Source organism: Abramis brama (genome assembly GCF_963993115.1).
Source record: "Abramis brama genome assembly, chromosome: 16".
Taxonomy (NCBI): domain Eukaryota; kingdom Metazoa; phylum Chordata; class Actinopteri; order Cypriniformes; family Leuciscidae; genus Abramis; species Abramis brama.
Window position 1 is genome coordinate 31,248,552 of NC_139978.1, and position 19,894 is coordinate 31,268,445.

At 38.0% G+C, this 19,894-nt stretch overlaps 1 protein-coding gene across 2 annotated transcripts in view; it reads right to left on the reverse strand.

Annotated features, from left to right (window-relative positions):
• The window catches only part of tbc1d22b (TBC1 domain family, member 22B), a 47,824-nt gene that overhangs the window by 21,179 nt on the left and 6,751 nt on the right, over positions 1 to 19,894 (reverse strand). The window contains exons 2-8 of one of the 2 annotated variants that reach the window (XM_084086395.1): positions 18,111 to 18,167; positions 17,489 to 17,838; positions 16,651 to 16,818; positions 13,658 to 13,728; positions 10,793 to 10,921; positions 6,783 to 6,848; positions 5,530 to 5,644 (exon numbers count right to left, since the gene is read on the reverse strand). In XM_084086395.1, the coding sequence (XP_083942521.1) occupies positions 5,530 to 5,644; positions 6,783 to 6,848; positions 10,793 to 10,921; positions 13,658 to 13,728; positions 16,651 to 16,818; positions 17,489 to 17,838; positions 18,111 to 18,167 (956 nt within the window). The remainder of the gene's footprint in view (positions 1 to 5,529; positions 5,645 to 6,782; positions 6,849 to 10,792; positions 10,922 to 13,657; positions 13,729 to 16,650; positions 16,819 to 17,488; positions 17,839 to 18,110; positions 18,168 to 19,894) is intronic. The other variant, XM_084086396.1, reaches the window with a different exon arrangement.

The window sequence follows — 19,894 nt, forward strand, 5'->3', positions numbered from 1 at the left end:
ACTAGGCGTAGATAAGTGCGCACCGTAAGGATGCTCTTGACCGTGCGTACGCACTCTTTTAGAAGAGTATGTGTTTTGGCGACACCAACTGGCCCAAATAGCAATAACTATTTAAAATGAAAAACTTCTAAATTATCCTATTACATCACCCAATAAATCAAATTGCATCAACCCGAATTATCATTATGATATGATTATGATGGAGTTTGATGGATTCATTGATTTTAATAAAATTTGGACTCTATTTCATTATAGCTCTGCACTGGTGTCTTGCAGAAGATCACTTTTAGACAGAAAATCTAAAGAAATACAAGATAATACAAATATAATTTCGCTCACCAACCTGTCACTTGAAGCAAATATCCATCCCTTCTTAAATGTCCGCGCCAGCGAGCGCGTTGGGCCGTTTAGTGAAACTGATGCAAATAACAGTTTAAATAAATAAAATACTTCTGATATAAACTATGTTTTACTTATGATATAAACATTTAGATTAAATATGCCATTCAAATTAATAGAGAACACTTAAACATGAAATCATTACTGAGAAGTTACAACATTTTTTATATTCAAATTCAATCAATAGAAATATTTGTTGTGGATGCGATGTTTTTGAACACGTTTCCTGTAGCGTGCTGTGTTTAAATGTTTTAACCACAGAGATAATTGCTTATCATGATAATACCAGATTGTCTGAGAAAATAGTTTCGTGCAAATAATGCCCAAGGCCTATCTGTTTCCATTAAAAATATAAATCAATTAAAAATACTATTCGGCCAGTGGAAAAGATTAAATGTATTTTACACTATTTGATTTATGTATTCAAAAACAAGACAAGGATAGGCAAATACATGACTTTTATTAATGTAATGTGTCTTGTACCGTTAAACGTTATCACGTGGATGAATAATCATATGCAAATGATATGCAGATGAGGATATGCATAGTAAAACTAGGCGTTGTAAGCTCCATATATGGTTATTTCAGGGTGGAGACGCATGTGCGCACAATCTTCCGCTGACTGGGATTTATAAAGTGAATTCTGCGCAGGTTCTGGCGTACGGACGGTTTTATAAATCTGAAAACTTTTGTGCGTACGCAAATTCTGCCTTATGTGCGTACGCACACTTTAAGGATGAAATCTACGCAAAGTTTTATACATGAGGCCCCTGGTGACCAACTACAAAAAAAAAAAACATCTTACCTCTGTGCTTGCCTACAAGGGTTTCTCCATCAAGTACTAAGTCATGTTTTACTTGGGGATCAAATACTTATTTCACTTACTGAAATGCAAATCAAGTTATAACCTTTATACAATGTGTTTTCTTTGGATTTTTTGGTTGATATTCTGTCTCTATCTATTCAAATAAACCTACCATAAAAATGATGAATTTCTTTGTAAGTGGGCAAACTTACAAAATCAGGATCAAATAATTATTTTCCCCACTGTATGTGTGAATCAGAGGGGTAAGCAGGTAGAGGAATGGCAAAAACCTCTCTGCTCAAACTCTGAGAGGAAACTGTCAGGAAACCTCTGCATTGCAGCAGGAAGAACAGCTGATGGGGGCCGAGTGAGAGCCCGGATGGGATTCGAGTAAAAAAAGACGGATGGAGAACGACAGGAAAGAGCTGGCAGGGGGGAAAAAAGCTGGAAAAGCAAAGTAAATAGCCCTCTTTGACCACAAATGAAGCATGGAGTGCCCTGCCGGTCATAGGCCTGGCCATATGTCACTGGCCACAGCACTGGAGAGATTCCTGATCCATTTAGCCCTCCACATTTCAACATCACTCCAAAGCTTCGGACACACACACACACACACATAGTGCTGCAGCATAAAGCGGCTTTACAGAATGCAGGAGAAATCCTGTTTGTGGCACAAAGAGAGGCTTTGCCACCTTGTTCTCTGACCCTGTGGGGAAAAAGGGGGTTATTGTGCCGTGTATGTATGTGTGTGAGTATGAGAGACTGGAGAGATCATTCAATAATCATAAGTGAAGTCTGCAGCTCGGGAAACAAATCATAGCTCATTCAGGTCATTCCTCCATTTCTCAGTTTGAGCATTAAATGATCCATATTATGTAGCTCAGACTCTAAAAGCGGATTGGATGAGCCATGTTCAAAGCGGTTTATGAAATATGCCGACAGACGCACACCTGGTGACCGCACATCAATTGAATTCTTTATGAAAGGAATAGTTCACCCAAAAAACATAATTTTCTCATTCCAAACTCGTATGACTTTCTTTTTTTCAGTGGAAAACAACAGAACTGGAACTCTTAAGCTTAAAAAAAAGATGCAAAATCAACATAAAAGTCTAATCAACAAAGTCTATAATCACCCTGTAGCCCAAGACTGGTTGCCCACTGAAGCTAAGCAGGGCTGAGCCTGGTTAGTACCTGGATGGGAGACCTGCTGGGAAAACCAGGTTGCTGCTGGAAGCGGTGTTAGTGAGGCCAGTAGGGGGCACTCACCCTGTGGTCTGTGTGGGTCCTAACACCCCAGTAAAGTGACGGGGACACTATACTGTCAAAGAGCACCGTCCTTCAGATGAGACGTTAAACCGAGGTCCTGACTCTCTGTGGACATAAAAAAATTCCAGGATGTCTTTCGAAAGAGTAGGGGTTTAACCCCGGCATCCCGGCCAAATTTGCCCAGTGGCCTCTGTCCATCATGGCCTACTAATCATCCCCATATATATACTGATTGGCTTCATCACTCCGTCTCCTCTCCACTAGTAAGCTGGTGTGTGGTGGGCGTTCTGGCGCACTATGGCTGCCGTCGCATCATCCAGGTGGATCATGATACACATTGGTGGTGGTTGAGGAGATTCCCCCTTCTATGTAAAGTGCTTTGAGAGCCGAGAAAAGCGCTATATAAATGTAATTAATTATTATTATTATTAATAAGAGTGGTTAATATGACACCATATTTAAAGTCTTTGAAGCCATATAAAATTGTTCATTGAATACTTAATTGAATCTTGACATCCACCCGAGTTCTACTCGGCATGTTAATGAGAGAAGTAGCTATGTCTAATTTGTAACCAATTGATGAATCAGCTGATTCAGTTAAAAAAATGGGTCTGAATGATCCATTCACAAAATCACAAATCCAGACCAATCTCAATTCACTGATTTAATGATCCGGTCACAACCACTGGAGGAGAAGATTTCCTGCGAATAACTTAAATCACAAAGCTATCATATTACTTGGAATTTAATGCATTAGTCATGGACTACTTTAATGGTGCTTTTTTCAAGCTTAAAAAGCTCCAGGTGCCAATTGCATGGAAAGAAACGACTGATTCATTATTCACTGATTCACTCAGTGATTGATTCATTCTTTTTCAACAGAAGAAAGCAAGTCATACAGGTTTGGAATGACAGACTTTTCATTTTTGGGTGAACAATACTTTTAAAGAGTCATGTTGCTTGACAACTATAAACAGCCTACATTTTATAAACTATATTACTGCGATTATTTTATCAATGTTTTGATGAACATTTTCAAGCCACAAAAGCCTTTACCCTCTTGTGGGTTGTTGCTCAGATTCAGTAACACAACCACCAAACCACAAATCCCACCCTGACCACCCATCTAATCCGAAATATGCACAGCGATGGAGCAAATAACGGTTCATAAAACCAGGAAGACAATAAATAATAAGGTGAGAATATCACACACCCTCTTCAGTAATAAAAAAATGAATGTGTGTATGAGGGAGAGTGAGAGAGACGGAGACAGGGCATTGATGGTTTACAGAGGAGATTTCCCCGCTGTCCTCTTCGTCTGTCAGGGTAAATGTGATGATTTACCCTTTGAGAATATTCCCTCCTCTTTGTGTCTCGCCCCTCCACTTCAAATTCTTTGGCGCATCAATACCAACACTTTAAACCGAAGGGCGCCGTGACTCTCCTTCCTGCCGGCTACTCTTTAAAACGCTACTCGCTGATATTGAGCTAAATGTGAAGCGCCAATATTCTCCTATGCCGTCTCTCTCTCTCGCCTTCTCAGAGGACGGTCTCAGCAGAAAGCTAAAAAGCTCGCAAAGGAGCCCTAGAAAGCCACTGAGGCGTGCCGGCCAAGAGAAACAGCGCAGCGAAAGTTGGCAAAACGCTGCGTTTGAGAGCAAGCGAAGCAGTTAGCGCCCGTGAACCCAGACGCGTTTGCCCCCCGGTCTCGACGGCGGGGGTGAAACCTGGGCCGGAGGGAGGGCGCTAACCCCGCTCTTTTATCTCCCGCTGCCAGCATGTTGGGATCATGAAGTTCGTTCAGATGCATCGATCGGCGGGTCGAGCCCCCCACCGTGTGCTCGGCACCCTCACAAGCCTCTGTAAACACTTAAATCCAGCCGATCAATGCGGCTCATTCAACCTGCGGCATTGAGTCGCTCGCTCATACACAAGGTGAATCCCAAACGCACACACATATTCACATAGCCCGCAAACAAATTAGAGATTGAAAGGCCCTGCAGAATGACACGAAAGCGCCCGTATGAAAAATCTGCTTTTCGCTAAATGAGCTTTGTGGAGAAACAGAGGGATGAGGAAAAGACAGAAAGAGTGCTGGGCGAGGTAGACAGCCAGAGAGAGAGAGACAGACAGGGGAGAAAAAGAGAAATCGATTGGTGATCCAGGTAATCTGTGGGTATGTCCTGGTGTTTGCACTGGTGACATTGCAGCAGCGCACACCAGAGAGATCAATGAGCCTCCTATTGTTCTTCTGTAATCCTTAACTATCCATAAGTAATTAACCTTCACATGAGAGGACAGGAAATAAATAAGGAAGGGAGGGGAAAGCTGCCGGGTGGAGGGAGAATAGCAATGAGGACAAGAGCTGGAGAGTCTATTTCCCTGCCTGACTTTATCTGTCTTTCTCCATCTGTCCCTTTGTCTATGTGTCTGTCTATCTATCTATATCTAATGCATATCTATCTATCATCTACTGCTCCAAGACAACAACTAGACCGATAGATAGTGATAGATAGAACAGTCAAACGATACATAGAGCGATAGATAGAATATCAGACAGATAGAATGATAGATTGAATGATCGTTCTCTCTGTTTATCCATCTCTCCTGTCTTCCTCTCTCCCCATCTGTCTGTCCCTGTGTTTTTTCTCTCTGTCTAATTCCTTGTCTATCAAACTGTCTCTCTCTCTCTCTGTCTTCTTCCCATTTCCCTTTCTTTCTGTCTGTCACTCTCTCCATTTGTCTCCCTCTTTCACCATTTCTCTCATTCACCCACTGTCTATCTTTCAGAGTTTCTTTCAAAGATAATTGATATTCTGTATTTTTGTGTTTGACATTTTCAACAGGATATTGTCAGTTTGTTTACATTTATACAACCATTTTCCACCATCATCTGTCAGATACTGTCCTGTCTGCATCTCTCTGACTCACACACGTCAACGCGCCATTAGCGGAGCAAACTGAACTGATGTGCTCAACCAAAAGGACACATTCAGAAAGGTGAAGAATCAGTCAAGCGGACCAACTGATCCATGTGGAAGGTTATTAAATGCTTACCTACGAATTCAGAGAGGAAGACCACAAAAAAAGGTGTAACCAGGTCGTTAATGCCCTGCACGTATCCACTAGCGGGGTGACGGATGGCCCAGATGAACAGAATCCGCTCAAACACCTGAAAAACAAAACAATTGCTTTCAATGATTCTCACAAATTTCTCATAAGAACTGTGATTGTTGTGTAGACTTTTGCCAATTGATGCTGCTTAATTCACTCTTGACAGACCAACAGGTAAACTCATTTGGATGCTTGCATTTCCAAACGCAGCTGCATTTCAAGTGCTCTGTTCCTTGTTTATAGGTTACACAAGTGTTGTACACTCCTCTAACAAGTTAAAAACACCACAGCACCCCCTGCTGGTAAGCATTCAATGACACAATGCTCAGCTGGCTGCAAGCAACCCATCCAGTTAATATCATCAGCGGATTTACTGGAAAAATGTTTTTTTAAAGATGTCTTTTTGACCAATTATAACAAGACAGATTATGCATCAGAAAAAAAAAAAAATTACCAAAAAGTTTGAGCTGAAAGAGCCGAACACTGGTAAACTGAACAGCTTCACAAAATAACTGAACTGCATATATTTCCACATACATATGTATAAATATTTATTAAGTAAATTATCAAATCAAGATTAAATATTGACAAATTTTAAGGACTAAACCAAAAACTATGAATATAAACAAACCAAAAAAGTAAAAATATAAGCTTTTTTCTTGAGTGAATCTCTTGAAGCTTTTCAAGAATATGTCTTTGTCTAAATTTTGACTTGGTGTGAAATATGACCAATTATATTCTGCAACAAGACATTATTTACATGAGAATGAGAAGAAAATGTGCCTGCTGCAGTGCATTTAAACAAATATGTATTGTCATTTATGCCAATTTAAGAAGAGCTTGTCATATTACAGTAATTAGAATGTATTGAGAATCACCAGAGAAAAATGGGAATTTGGAAAGAAAAAGCTCAAAACACTCAGATGCATTATAGTAATGGTAAATTGGGAGAAATGTGTCTTAATTGTCTTACAAACAATTGTCACAATGCAAAAAATAGTCCTAAAAATAGGCTTACTTTTTTTTTTTTTTTTTTTGATTTCAAGGTAAAATGTGACAGTCATGATTGTGAGACTCACTCTCTTATCTATGCAATTATAGTAAGTGTGTAGTGCCTGCTGTGTGACATCGGAGGGTCTGACGCAGGTGCGGTGTGCAACGAGACTCAGGTGTTGGTGCCAGAGAATACCACATACCTCCTGCACCAGCGGCTGCTGGAACAAAGGAATCAAAGGGTTCGTCCTCGGGATATCGATGTGAATCTATGGAAAGACACACACAGGTATATTCAGGTAAACTCCAACGCACACCCACACAAACCAGTTACCGACTTGGAGTGTCAGAAGTACAGGTGACCTGGGAAAAAAATAAGAGATTAAATCAATATGCCCCAAGAGCACTAAATTGACTTATATGTGCTTTTTCTCTTCCAGTAAATGGAGGAAAACCATCAGGGTCCAAACTGCACACACTATTGATCTGGTTTCGTAACAAGCTACACACAAAACCTGCAGGAATTCACTTTGAAAATGGACAGCGCTGCGTCCAGTCGCACATACAGGCGGCGACCCTTTTCTTTCATCTGGTTCCCCTTTATTTTCTTCCCTCTTTCCATTTCTACTTCCATCATATGTTTGAAGAAATGGCTTTGTAGTAATGCAGGTCACTCGAAGGCCACCGAAGTCCAGTTTGCTCGTATTCACCGCCATTCCTCGCCCTCTCAGACTGTGACCACACTAAAAGGTCATTTAGTGTTTCTGCCCAGACAGCCAGGGGCCAGTCCAACGGTTCTGTACGACCACATAAATCCTTTTAAAGGTCTGCGTCCGATTTGTATTGCAGTAGATGAAATGAGGGGCTGGGAGCCAGCAAGCCCCGAGGAACCGGACAAGAGAGGAGAGAAGGCAGCGCATAGCAATCGACTACCAGTCCTGCACCATTAACCTGAGTTTTACAGCCCATAAGAATATTGATCTCAGCCCCCCTTCCCCATTAATAACACACAGAACAAAATCTGGGTGTATTACTTCTATATCTTCATGGACGCTAGTGTAACCTTGACTCACTAAAGAGATGACAGAGTCCCTTAACAGAGTGGCGTCTGGTGTAGCCTAGTGGTTGAAGGGATAGTTCACCCAAAAATCAAATCTAATATGATTAAGTTTCAAAGAAATGATGCAAAAGTCTCCTAAATAATATTTATATGCCTTGTGCACTACATTATGAGTCTTCTGAAGTAATGTGAAAGCTTTGTGTGAGGAACAGATTAAAATGTACAATACTATTCACTGATAATCTTAATCTCTGCAAATGCGTCTGTGAGTTGAAGAAAATGGGATCTGTTCGATTCATTAATGTATCATCCAGACCTCTAGGATGAAATGTATGCAAGTATTATACATAAAACCTCTGGGCTTACAGGTTTAAAGGCTGTTTGTTCAAACTCAGCAAGGATTGATGAGAGAATTAAGACCATTGTTAGCCTGACAAGCCAGACCCACATCAAGATGTTGGGTCTGGGAACACAACATTGGCAAGGCTCAATCCGAGGGGCGGGATAAACGGTTGTCTTTCAAATTCCCTCTGCACGCAATAGGATAGCGCTACAACCAACCAGAGCGTTTTCCCACCAGCGGAGCTAGTTGATAGATTAAACTTTTGCCGTATCTGGTCGGCAAAACTCCGAACACATCTTCCTTTTTTAAGAATGACTTCAGTGCCGTTCTTTGTTCTTTTCTCATCAAAGAAAAGCTTAACTCCAAGTCTTCCAGAGTCGCGGCCAAAGCAGATTCGAAAGACCGGCAGCAGCAGCTCTTCTTTGTTTTCAAGTAGCAGGGAATTCACGTGGAACCATCACAACTCGGTGCATCTAGATTTCTAGGCTAGACCATTGTGCCTCTGAGTTAGACACGTAACCCCAGGTTGCTCCAAGAGGGATTGTTCTAGTAATGGATTGAAGCATCTGCTAAATCACAAGTTAGAAATAATTAGCAGTGAGATTTTGGTCACACTTTAGTTTAGGGTCCGATTCTCACTACATTAACTATTAACGACGACATTTGCCTCAAACTCCTAATTACTGCTTATTAATAGTTAGGTAATTGTTAAGTTTAGATATTAGGTAGGATTAAGGGATGTTGAATATGGTCATGCAGAATAAGGCATTAATAATTGCTTATAAGTACTAATAAACTGCCAATATCCTAGTAATATGCATTCTAATAAGCAACTAGTTCATATAGAAGATTATCAAGTTACCAAGATTTTTTCTTTAAAGAAATTAATACATTTATTCAGCAAGTAAATATTATACTTTTTATAATGTTACAAAAGTTTTCTTTTTCAAATAAATGCTGTTCTTTTGAAATTTCTATTTAAATCAAAGAATCCTGAAAAAGAAAAAATGATCACAGTTTCCACAAAAATAGTAGGCAGCACATCTGTTTTCAAAACTGATAATAGGAAATGTTTCTTGATCAGCAAATCATCATATTAGAATGATTTCTGAAGGATCATGTGACAATGAAGACAGGAGTAATGATGCTGAAAATTCAGCTTTGCCAACAAGTTAATATATATTATAATAGAAAATGGTTATATTTCACAATATTACTGTTTTTACTGTATTTTGATCAAATGAATGCATCGTTGGTGAGCATAAGAAATTTAATTGTTTTGTTCAAAATCAACTAGTCTGCCTTAAAGGGATAGTTCACCCAAAAATGAAAATTCTGTCATCAATTACTCTTCCAAACCTGTAAGACTTTCTTTCTTCTGTGGAACATAGAAGATATTTTGTAGAATGTTGGTAACCAAACTGAATTGAACTGAACTGGATGTTTGTCCATGCAATGGAAGTCAATGAGAACCAAAACCATTTGGTTACCGACATTCTTCAAAATATCTTCTTTTGTTCCACAGAAGACAGAAAGTCATACAGGTTTGGAATGACATGAGGGTGTGTACATGATAACAGAATTTTCATTTCTGGGTGAACATTACTTCCCTTTAAGGAAGCACTGCAAAATGAAGCTTGTTTACTCCAACGTTCACAAGAAACAAACCAGATGTGTTTTTGACGGATGTATGGACACTAAGAGTAGCCCTTTAATAGCAAAATGAACCGGTATTTCACAAATAAACTTTGGAATTTAAAGACATGCAGTAATGTCTGTAATCTAACAAATGCTACATTTTACAAGATCATTTTCCACTGAAATGGACATCTTGGGAAAGGGTGAATTCAGCTTACAGGTGTATTATGATACCTGAATTTAAATAAATATTCTGGGTTGCCTTCAACAAAATGTTTGAGGACGGCATGTCTGACATGCTGTCTATTAACACAGACAATGCATTTCCTGTTTAAATGCACCAGGGGATGAGTAAAAATACTGTCTTTAGTAATTGACACAATGATGTGGTACAGAGACATTATAAATTATTATAAACATAATAATGTACACAATGAACTCCAAAATGTTTCAGCAAAACTTTTTCCAAAACACTCGTAAACATCTACATTACCTAATGTGAAGATCTCAAAAAACATTTAAATCTTCAAATATTTAAATGTTCTTCAGAATAATAACAGAATTACATTAATTGTCTCTTAATTATGCAACACTGTTTCAAGTATTCTGTTACTGTTTTTCAGTGGATTGATAAAGGTATTAATCATGGAAATTATGCACAAGTCAGAACGGTCAATTTCAACCAACTCTTCCCATTTTTTATGTATTGAGGGTATGCACTGCCGGAACATGCTATTCAGCCGGACTGAGTGTCAAAAGAGCTGCTGCGTGACTGGAGTCAATAGGGGAAACTGCGAAAACGTGAGTAAAACAAACGACTATCAGTTTAAATAGTTCATTACAATATAGGATATGATTTTACCCCAAAATTCAACATATTGACAAAATAACTGCAAATCCACATTTCGCACAGTCTAGTTGTTTCTGGGAAATGCAGCAATCCATTTGCTTCTCTTTTCTGTAGCTTTCGGCAGTCTGTAAAAATAAACCTCAGATTTCTTGTCAAATCTATTTGTGCAGTCAATCTCAAAGCTTGTTCCCATTTTAGATGTGTTTTGTGTTTCTCGCTGAAATCCAATGCTGCCACTCAGTCTTTTTGCCACTCAGTGGGCATAACTGCAGTCACTTCGGCAGACGGTGACGTCACGTGCATACCCTCTATTGAGTTTTACCTGTCTGTATGTGTCTCTGTGGTTATCATCTGTTCTGGAGTGGTAATACTGCTCGATGAAGCCGAAATATTCCTCCCTCTTCCTCTGGAGAACCAGATCCCTGCGTTCCCTATTGGCAGGAAGATAGCCCTGAGAGAATCACAGGGAGAAAGGAAATGCTAATTTAATAGAGAAAACAACTGCTGTATACATACTTTCTCCATGTCTTCCAAGTGTATTTTGCCTTATACCAAATTATAACCTATAAATAATGCAAACTAAAGATATTAAAAACAGTAACATGTAACTTCAGTTCAATACTGCAGTCCCATGTGAAAAAAAAAAAAAAAAAGTTAGAGCTTTTCATCTTTTTTAAATCTACATATTGGATCATTTCAATAAGATGAGCTTTATTGTGCTGAATTCAAATGATTAATGGATGCTTTTCAGAAAATATCTCACTGACTTGATGCTAATGGCTTGTGCTGCTCATATAAATGACACTTTTCAAACACCTTCTAACAAGAGAAGCAAATCAAGCAAGTTACATTTAATTTAAGTTCTTTACAGATGCTTTCTTACCTAAGTGCCTTACTAAACAAATTGCATGAATCACATTATCTAGAAGCTAGGGTGGTTGCTATGCAGTTGCTAGGTCATTGCACACTGATTACAAGTCAAAATATACAAAAGTTATAGTGATTTTTTTTTACGCTTTTGAAAGAAGGCTCTTATGTTCGCATTTTTAAAAATCAAAAACACAGTAAAAACAGTAATATTGTAAAATATTATTACAAAATGAAAACTTACGATTTTACAAGATCGTTTACGAGAAAATAATAAAACTTTTCTATTTGAACATTTTAAAATGTCAATTATTCCTGTGATGCAAAGCTGAAGTTTCAGCATCATTACTCCAGTCTTTAGTGTCACATGATCCTTCAGAAATCATTTTAATATGCTGATTTGGTGCTCAAGAATTATTTATTATTGTCATCAATGCTGTAAACAGGTGTGCAGCTTAATATTTCTGTGGAAACTGTAATACATTTTTAAAGAATAGCATTTATTTGAAATATTAAAAATAATGGGTCACTTTTGATCAATTTAATGCATCCTTGCAGAATAAAAGTATTAATTTATTTAAAAAACCTTTTGATGACTCAGGTCTCTCCTTCAATGTAAGTCTATGGGTTTTTTTATGCGTTCACCCCATTATATTGTCTGAGGGGCAAAACGTTGCCTGTTATACTGTCCACAGAGTAAACTTTGTAATTCACATTGCATAGAGTAATTGCTTCATTTTAATATTTTGGGTTAGGGATTTGAACAAACCCCTAACTCTAGGTATGAGCAATAATAATAATGATGCTTGCCTTAGCAAACACTACTAACTAAGAAGCGCATTTGAGAATACAGAAAGCAGACCTCAGACCTCAAAAAGTCAAGAGAAAAAAAATCCAGAACTCAGGAAGAAACTTCTAATCATGACTAAACTAACACACAGGCAGGATGCAATTTTGCTAGAATATACTTGGTAGCTACAGACGAGTCCCTAAAGAGCAGACAACAAGTGCAGGCTATTTGTAGAGCAGAAGTGGAGGCGTGGAACTGTCAGTTAGATTGTTTGTCACGACTCTCCATCATGTTTCTGAAAATGATGTTTTTAAAGTGTCTTCCCCTCCCATTGTTTCTCAACTCTTGTTTTAATGAGCACACACAGAGTTGCCGAGCGCTTGAACACAAATGATAACGTACATTCAGAATCTCACTCTCAATTCAGCTCACGCCTGTAGCTTTAGGCGAATAATAAGTGCACAAACTCAGCTCGTTTGGATTCGCCCCATCACTGGCCCTTCAAAACTGTAGTAACATCTATTCAAATTCCATGGTAAAAATCGAAATCATCTTAAAATCAGCTTTTCAATGCGATTCTGACATAACAAACGTGACTTGGGCTTACAAAAATAAAACGTAAACGCTGCTCTTTATAATCATAATTTGAATATTAAAAGCGGAGACTTAACGCTTCTATTTGGCACCCTACCATTCATTCAGCAAGCATCCACCTCTGCATCTTTGTACATTTAGAATTATTCAGTCTAATCCCCCAGCAAACATTGCATGAAGCAGCAAAAGCTTGGAGGAGCTGGGCCGGGGTGGGGATTTGCTTGTACAGCTTAGCCCGGAGGTGAGTGCTATTGACGGTGTAAGTTTGCAACAGAAACGCAAATGAGGCTTGTAAAGCATTCTCCAAACATCTGCGCACATACAGCCATAACACAGCAGCCCACTCTGCCCCTCCTATGATGACAGTCACATTTCTGCTGACATTAAGTGCTCAGCAAGGCCAATATAGCAAAACAAATCAATAACACATTAAACTGAAAGTGGCACAGATGTTTTATACCCTCGGAAAAGCGTAAAAAATTATTGCACACCCTATGCACAATTTAACCGCAAAGTTTGTGATGCTGGGTTACAGTAGATAAAAAAAGATTTTTAATGCTGTAATTAAATAAACAATAATTTATCATTTGCTAGTATTCACTGAATTGAATATGCATTTGGCTGCATTTCAGATAAGTACGTTTTAAACATGTTTAGCACAAAATTATTTTCCCTAGGAAGAAAACAGATAAGAATCATATATATTATTAATAATAAAAATAATAATACAAAAAATATTGGAAGGCTTCAGAGTCGTGGCCTAGTAGTTAGGGCATGTGTCGTGGTTATTATGTGAGCAAAATGAATTCAAAGATGGCTCACAACATATTTCAGTCCAATTCTTCCCTCTTTTCCACAACTTTTCTTGTCCTCTCACCTGTTTTTTTAAAATAAGAATTGTGCAATGGAAAGGAAAAAGTACTAGTAAATACTTACCGATAAAAGTCTCCAGGTGACTGGCCGAACCTCACGAGGGATTCCCGACCAGCTATGTTTCCGTAACTCCTCTGTATGAACAAAAAGTGTAAAGTTAATCCAAAATGACAAATACTTCAATAGCACAATGAAACTGCTGAGTTGTTTTGTAGCTACAGCGGTAAACGACTGCTGCTAATACTCAAGCGGATGACACAATCATACTGCGGTTTGGACCCGAAAGTACAATGTAAAAAGAGACCTGCAGGGGCAGGAGGAGGGGGCTGGAATCAGATTAAGTGGACCAAGAAATTGAACAGCCTTAATCGACATCTAAAAGCATACTTCAAGAATTTGTTAATATTCTGTGATAGAAAATCATGCTCGACATACTCTAAATCTGCCTTCACAGGTCCAGAGACACTTAACTTACAGTTCCATCAACATAATCAATAAACAATTATTTTTAATTAGTGAAACATTCACAGTTTTCACAGCCATGCCACCTTGATGTATAGCAACTCCAATAAGACTTAACTGCACATTGACTTTAAAAGAAAAGGCTGGGAAGTTCACGATTCACAGGTGATCGAGCAATGGCTTGGGATGTTGGCATGACATTTGAAGACCACATTTAAGTCAAGTCACCTTTATTTATATAGCGCTTTATTCAATACAGATTGTTTTAAAGCAGCTTTACAGTGATAACAGGAAAAAGATTCAATGATGCTAACAGAGTTCATTTCGGCTGTAAAGCAACTCTACAACGGAACTGAATCAACATTGACACTATTTTCTTTTAAAGATCATCAATTATTAAATTAGTTCATTTCATCTATAAAGCAGTTCTGCAGAAAATTATGTCATCGTCTAGCTCGATGATGATAAGTTTTAATGTAGGCTTTTATTCACATTTAAAGATTCATCAACTCACATTTAAACATTTATTCAACTCACACATCAGTTGTGGTAAACTGAAGCTCATGCAAGTTCGCTTGGCGTGTGAGAACCAGTGAGGTTAGTTTTCGTGTTACGCAACAAATTTGAGGTTTGTTCTCACGCGCCAAGCATGTTTGGTTGAGCTTCTGTTTATGTTCGTTGATCTATGTTTATATGTGGATAAAAGCCTAAATTCAATCTGTTTATCATATAAAGCGATCATATGGATTAGTTTTACGATCTCTTTATGAATTTGTTTTTATGGAGGGACATAAACTCAGATTTAATAAAAAAAAGATCTTCATTTATGTTCTGAAGATGAACGAAAGGCTTATGGGTTTGAAACGGTGAATAATTAATGAAATAATTTTAATTTTTAGGTAAACTAACCCTTTAACATTAGTGTTCAAAGAACATATCCTGAAATAAGTTTATCACATCAGCTGTTTCTACAAATCTCAAATTATAATCGATTCATAAGACATTATTAGCAAGTGGATAAATAAACTAAACTAAATTATTAAACAAGTATTTAAAAATATATGCGTTTAATAATGTATATTAAATTAGGTTTATATCAATTTTGCTTCTCATGTGAATTGCTTTGTTTTAATTAGTGTATTTCCTGTTGCTTCTCTTCTATGTCTATGAACAAAAAACATAGAGATTCAGGAGCTCTGAGCTACTGAAGAAATACTCTAGATGCAGTAAATAAAACCAGTTTATAATCTCAGTCACAAAATTTCTTCAGACGTTTGCAAAATAGCCTCGAGGCTCTATCGTAAATGAATTTACACAAACAAACCTCCTTAACATGTCACACAAAGTATCAATAAACAATTCAGGACAAGTAGTTACATGCTAAAGTGTGACTGGTATATCCTTGCCTTTGCAAGCACCACTATCAAAGAAAGAAAAATGGTTTTGTACTTTCAAATCTTACAATAGAGCGCAGAGATAACTGTAGTCATGAAAACCAGATAAATCATAGTGAATCTTAGCCATTCTCTCTTTTATTGAGTGGAGCTTTTCAACTCAACTATTCTCAATGACTTATTTTGTCACCGTTATAAAGACAACATTACATTGCAGGTGGATGCCATTACACCAAATACCATCGATCTGTCCAGGTGCTGAAGCCTACACTACTTTTTGAGGATTGTTTTTGTGAACTCCCACCAAGCCCTCTGGGTCATCGTGATCAGCGAATGTAAAACTGCTTTTCATAATGTCTATGAAAACTTAAAAGACTTGCTGAGAAACATCTGGTGAGTCGCTCCTGGGTCGTTTTTGAGTTAGAACAAACATGAAACCGATATTCAAGCGCTCCTAAAATACTAATGGAATTGGGCACCTGCCAACCGTCATATGATAGCAGAATGATGAAAGATCTCAGAAGCCATTATGAACCCAGAATACTGTGCAGGGAACCCCCTCCAACTATATCACAAGCACATTTTTCATAAGGCGCTGTGAAAGACGTGCATAAACATTATTTTTCCCCTCCAATGAGTGATGGTTCTCATTCCCCCGTGATTTCAGCCTGTCGCTCAGAAAGCTCAGAGCCTGCGGAGGCTGAAACTATAAAGCAAAGAAGAGTGACTCTCTTTGATAGCATCATTACAGCATCAGCAGCACAAACGAGTGAAGGCACACGCAAAACTTGTTTTTGTTCCGCCAGCTCGCAGGTGCACTCGAAGAGACGATTGGTTGGAGAACGTGGGGAGAACAGAAGGGCCTCTCAGCGTGAACTCAGGAAGAGTAGGATAACATCATGGACGGCTTTCATCCATTCTGTCATCCCACACTGTCTCACCTGGCAAAGAGATTCAGCTAGAGGCTGAAAAACAGGCAGGAGAACGAGGTGCGAACACACGTGAAAGGGGTTTTGTGGCTTTGTTTTGAGATGGTCCTGATGGACGGACATTATTATATTATATTAAATTAAGTTAACAAGCAACCCTCAAGTGACCTGTTTTTTTTTTTTATCCTACTAAAAACAGTCCCTAATCTTTCTCTTTTTTGTTTACTTTTATTGCAAGCAAAATTCACTAATTGTTTGTTTTAAAGCTTACCCAGGTCTGTGTTGGGGCTGGCAAGCAGCTGCTTAAATTTATCCAATCGAGTCTTCTCTCTCACTGTCATGGGAGGAGCTCCTGAGGCATTTTGGTCTGAAATGCGGGCAACTAATGGGATGATGGGACGCACAGGAAGTGACTGTTGTTTCTGCAGGGTATTGCGAGCTAAACAGGATAGAAAGATACAAATATTAAGCATGGTAAAAGTCATAAAATATGTGTGTATGTATGTATGCCTGTATATATATTCATCACTGTGGAGTATAGTTCAACTGTATTAATAAATGTCAAATTTTTACTTATTTCATCTGTTAACTCTCACTTGTTCCTATACTCACTCATTACCTGGCATTAGTGGTTTTAAGGAATAGGAGATAGTATGCATATATTTAAGGGCGTGCAAAGATGGGTGGTATTTATGATCATATAGTGGGCCAGTCTGGGCCAAAATGCCCGGGCCGATTTTTTGTCCCAGTCCAGCCCTGTAGCGGATGGTGAGGAGATGTTTGCTGTATGTGACAAAAAATGTTTTGGCCTAAAAAACGCGTGACATTGCTTAGAGCACCTTTAAGGTTAGGCATGCCCAAAATATTACCCGCTTTTCCAACCCTTATCGAGTTTAGCCCTCAAACTGTTTAGTTAAAAGTATCTACAGTCTGTGACTGGACAGTCAAAAAGTCATTTATAAAACCGTACCAGCAGTATAACAAACAGCATTTAGGTAATGATGATACTTTTCAGAATACAGGCAGGAAAAAAAACCAAATTTGATAATTTTACATTTTACAGCTTCTTATAATAGTGTAGCTTAAAAACAACAGCTACCAGAGCATACCTGCATTCACATTCAGCTGGGCGTCACTACAGGACTTTACCACCCTGCCATTGGCTGGACCATTTTCAACATCCAGTCCATCTTGATCTGGGTTTGTGCTGATTGGTTCCTGCCTGTCTGGTAGGCGGGGCAGTGGCTCTGTGTCCTCTGGGGCTTTGAAGAGTGTGAGGCGGGGCGTCTGAGGCGTAGATCGTGATTGGACAGGGGAAGACTGTTTGAGACTGAACATACAGTCATCCTCTTCATCATCAAGGTCCCATGCATCATTGGTGCTCCGGGCAAATTCGTGAAAAGTTGCGGGTTTTTTGGATTTGGTGTTCACACTGCTGGGCTTCGGAGTGTCTTTTAATCTATAGCAAAACAAAAAATAGCTTTTTAACGCGGCTATACTGCACACACTCTATATTATATAGATAGGTTATAGTAAGAAAGGAAAATGCATGACAAATGAACAACAAAAATAAAAAATGAAATGTTGCACTCAATAAACATGTTTAGATGGATTCGGACCACAACTGAAATGCAAAAAAAAAAAAACATGAATGAGGAGGGTAAAGGAACAAATAACTGAAAAATATATGGCTGATTTGCACGCAAACAGTCGCCAGCTAGCAGCACTTACGGACGGTGTCTCCGTGGGTCCAGAGGAGGGTGTTGTGCTCCATATACTGGCTGTAAGCTGAGAGAAAGAAAAGCTGACATTTGCTATAAAGAGTCAGAAAAAAGGGCTGGGTGATCCTGAATACTTTCAGCCTTATGACAATATCTGACATACATCTCAAAATGTATGCATTTACAATCTCATGTTGTTCCAAACCCATATGATATTCTTTCTTCCATGGAATGAAAAAAAGCAAACTTCTGAGGAATTTCCAGGCCAGTCCACTATTCTATGTAATGAAAGAAAATGAGGACTGGGAATGTCAAGCTCCAAAAAGACAAAACACCATACAAGAATAATAAAAGATCAGAGATGCAACTTAAACATGTCTTAATGCCCTCTTCTGAGTCACAAGATAATGAAGGATAATGAAACTAGGTCAATGAAATACTAGCTTACTGCATATCACACAATATAAACTAAATACATATTATAATATTTTAATTTTCATGTAAAAAAAAGAATGTACGCAACGATTTCAAATAGTAGCATGCTACATTGCTTTCACATGACTTCATTATATATACTACCATTCAAAAGTTTGGGGTCAGTAAGTTTTTTCTTTTGTTTTTAAAGAAATTAATACTTTTATACACAAGGATGCATAAAATTGATCAAAAGTGACTAAGATTGTTACAAAAGATTTTTTTTTAAATGTTTAGATGCTGTTCTTTTGCATTTTCTAATCATCAAATATTCCTCAAAAAGTAGGCCTAATATCATGGTTCCCACAAACATTAAGCACCACAACCATTTTCAACATTGATTACAATAAGAAATGTTTCTTAAGCAGCAAATCATCATATCAGAATGATTTCTGAAGGATCATGTGACACTGAAGACTGGAGTAATGATGCTGAAAATTCAGCTTTGCTTTGCATCACAGGAATTAAATTACATTTTAAAATATATTACATACAAAACAATTTTGAATTGCAATCATATTTCACAATATTACTTTTGAATGGTAGTTAGGGTTAGGTTTAATCCAAAAAAACAAAAAAAACACGTTTAATTTCCCCTTTTTTTTTATTTATCTATCTTATCTCCTAGCTGACAATAAGGAAACATATCACAAATCCCAACAGTTACAATGAAATTGAAGGTCAAGTAATACAAGTACACTGCATTATGAGATACAGTATGCAGTGAGTGCTATGTTGTATTCTGGACATTTTGGAAGATAATGTCAGATATTTAAAGACTATGCGTAGAATCAAAGGCTATAGACGGTTCACTCGTATTACTGTGAATGAATGAGGGGAAACTGCAACACACAATATGGCGGACTATGTGCCTAAAATATACACTTTTTAATGCCTTTTGAGCATAAGATTTATGATTAGTGGTGCAACAGATCACTAAACTCACAGTTCGGATCATATTACATTTTTTGAGTCACAGATACGGATAGGATCATTTTTCACTTTCACAAACTTTCACCCCATGATAGTTAAACTAAGCAGTTAATCTGCGAACCACATGTGTGCCAAACCGTGGGGCCTGGTTCATTAAGGATCACGGATCAACTGTGATCCATTGCATCCTTATTTATGATGAAGTTCAAGTCAGATTTTATTGGTGATTTCAAATATGAAATTTAATTGTTTGGTTAAAAGTTTGGTTAACAGCTTTGTCCAGCACTTCAAAGCTCTAAATATTATCCAATTTTAATGTTATTTTTTATGTGATGATTTGTAAACCTAAGTTCAAAGATGTAGGAAAACTAACATGAAAGACAAAAA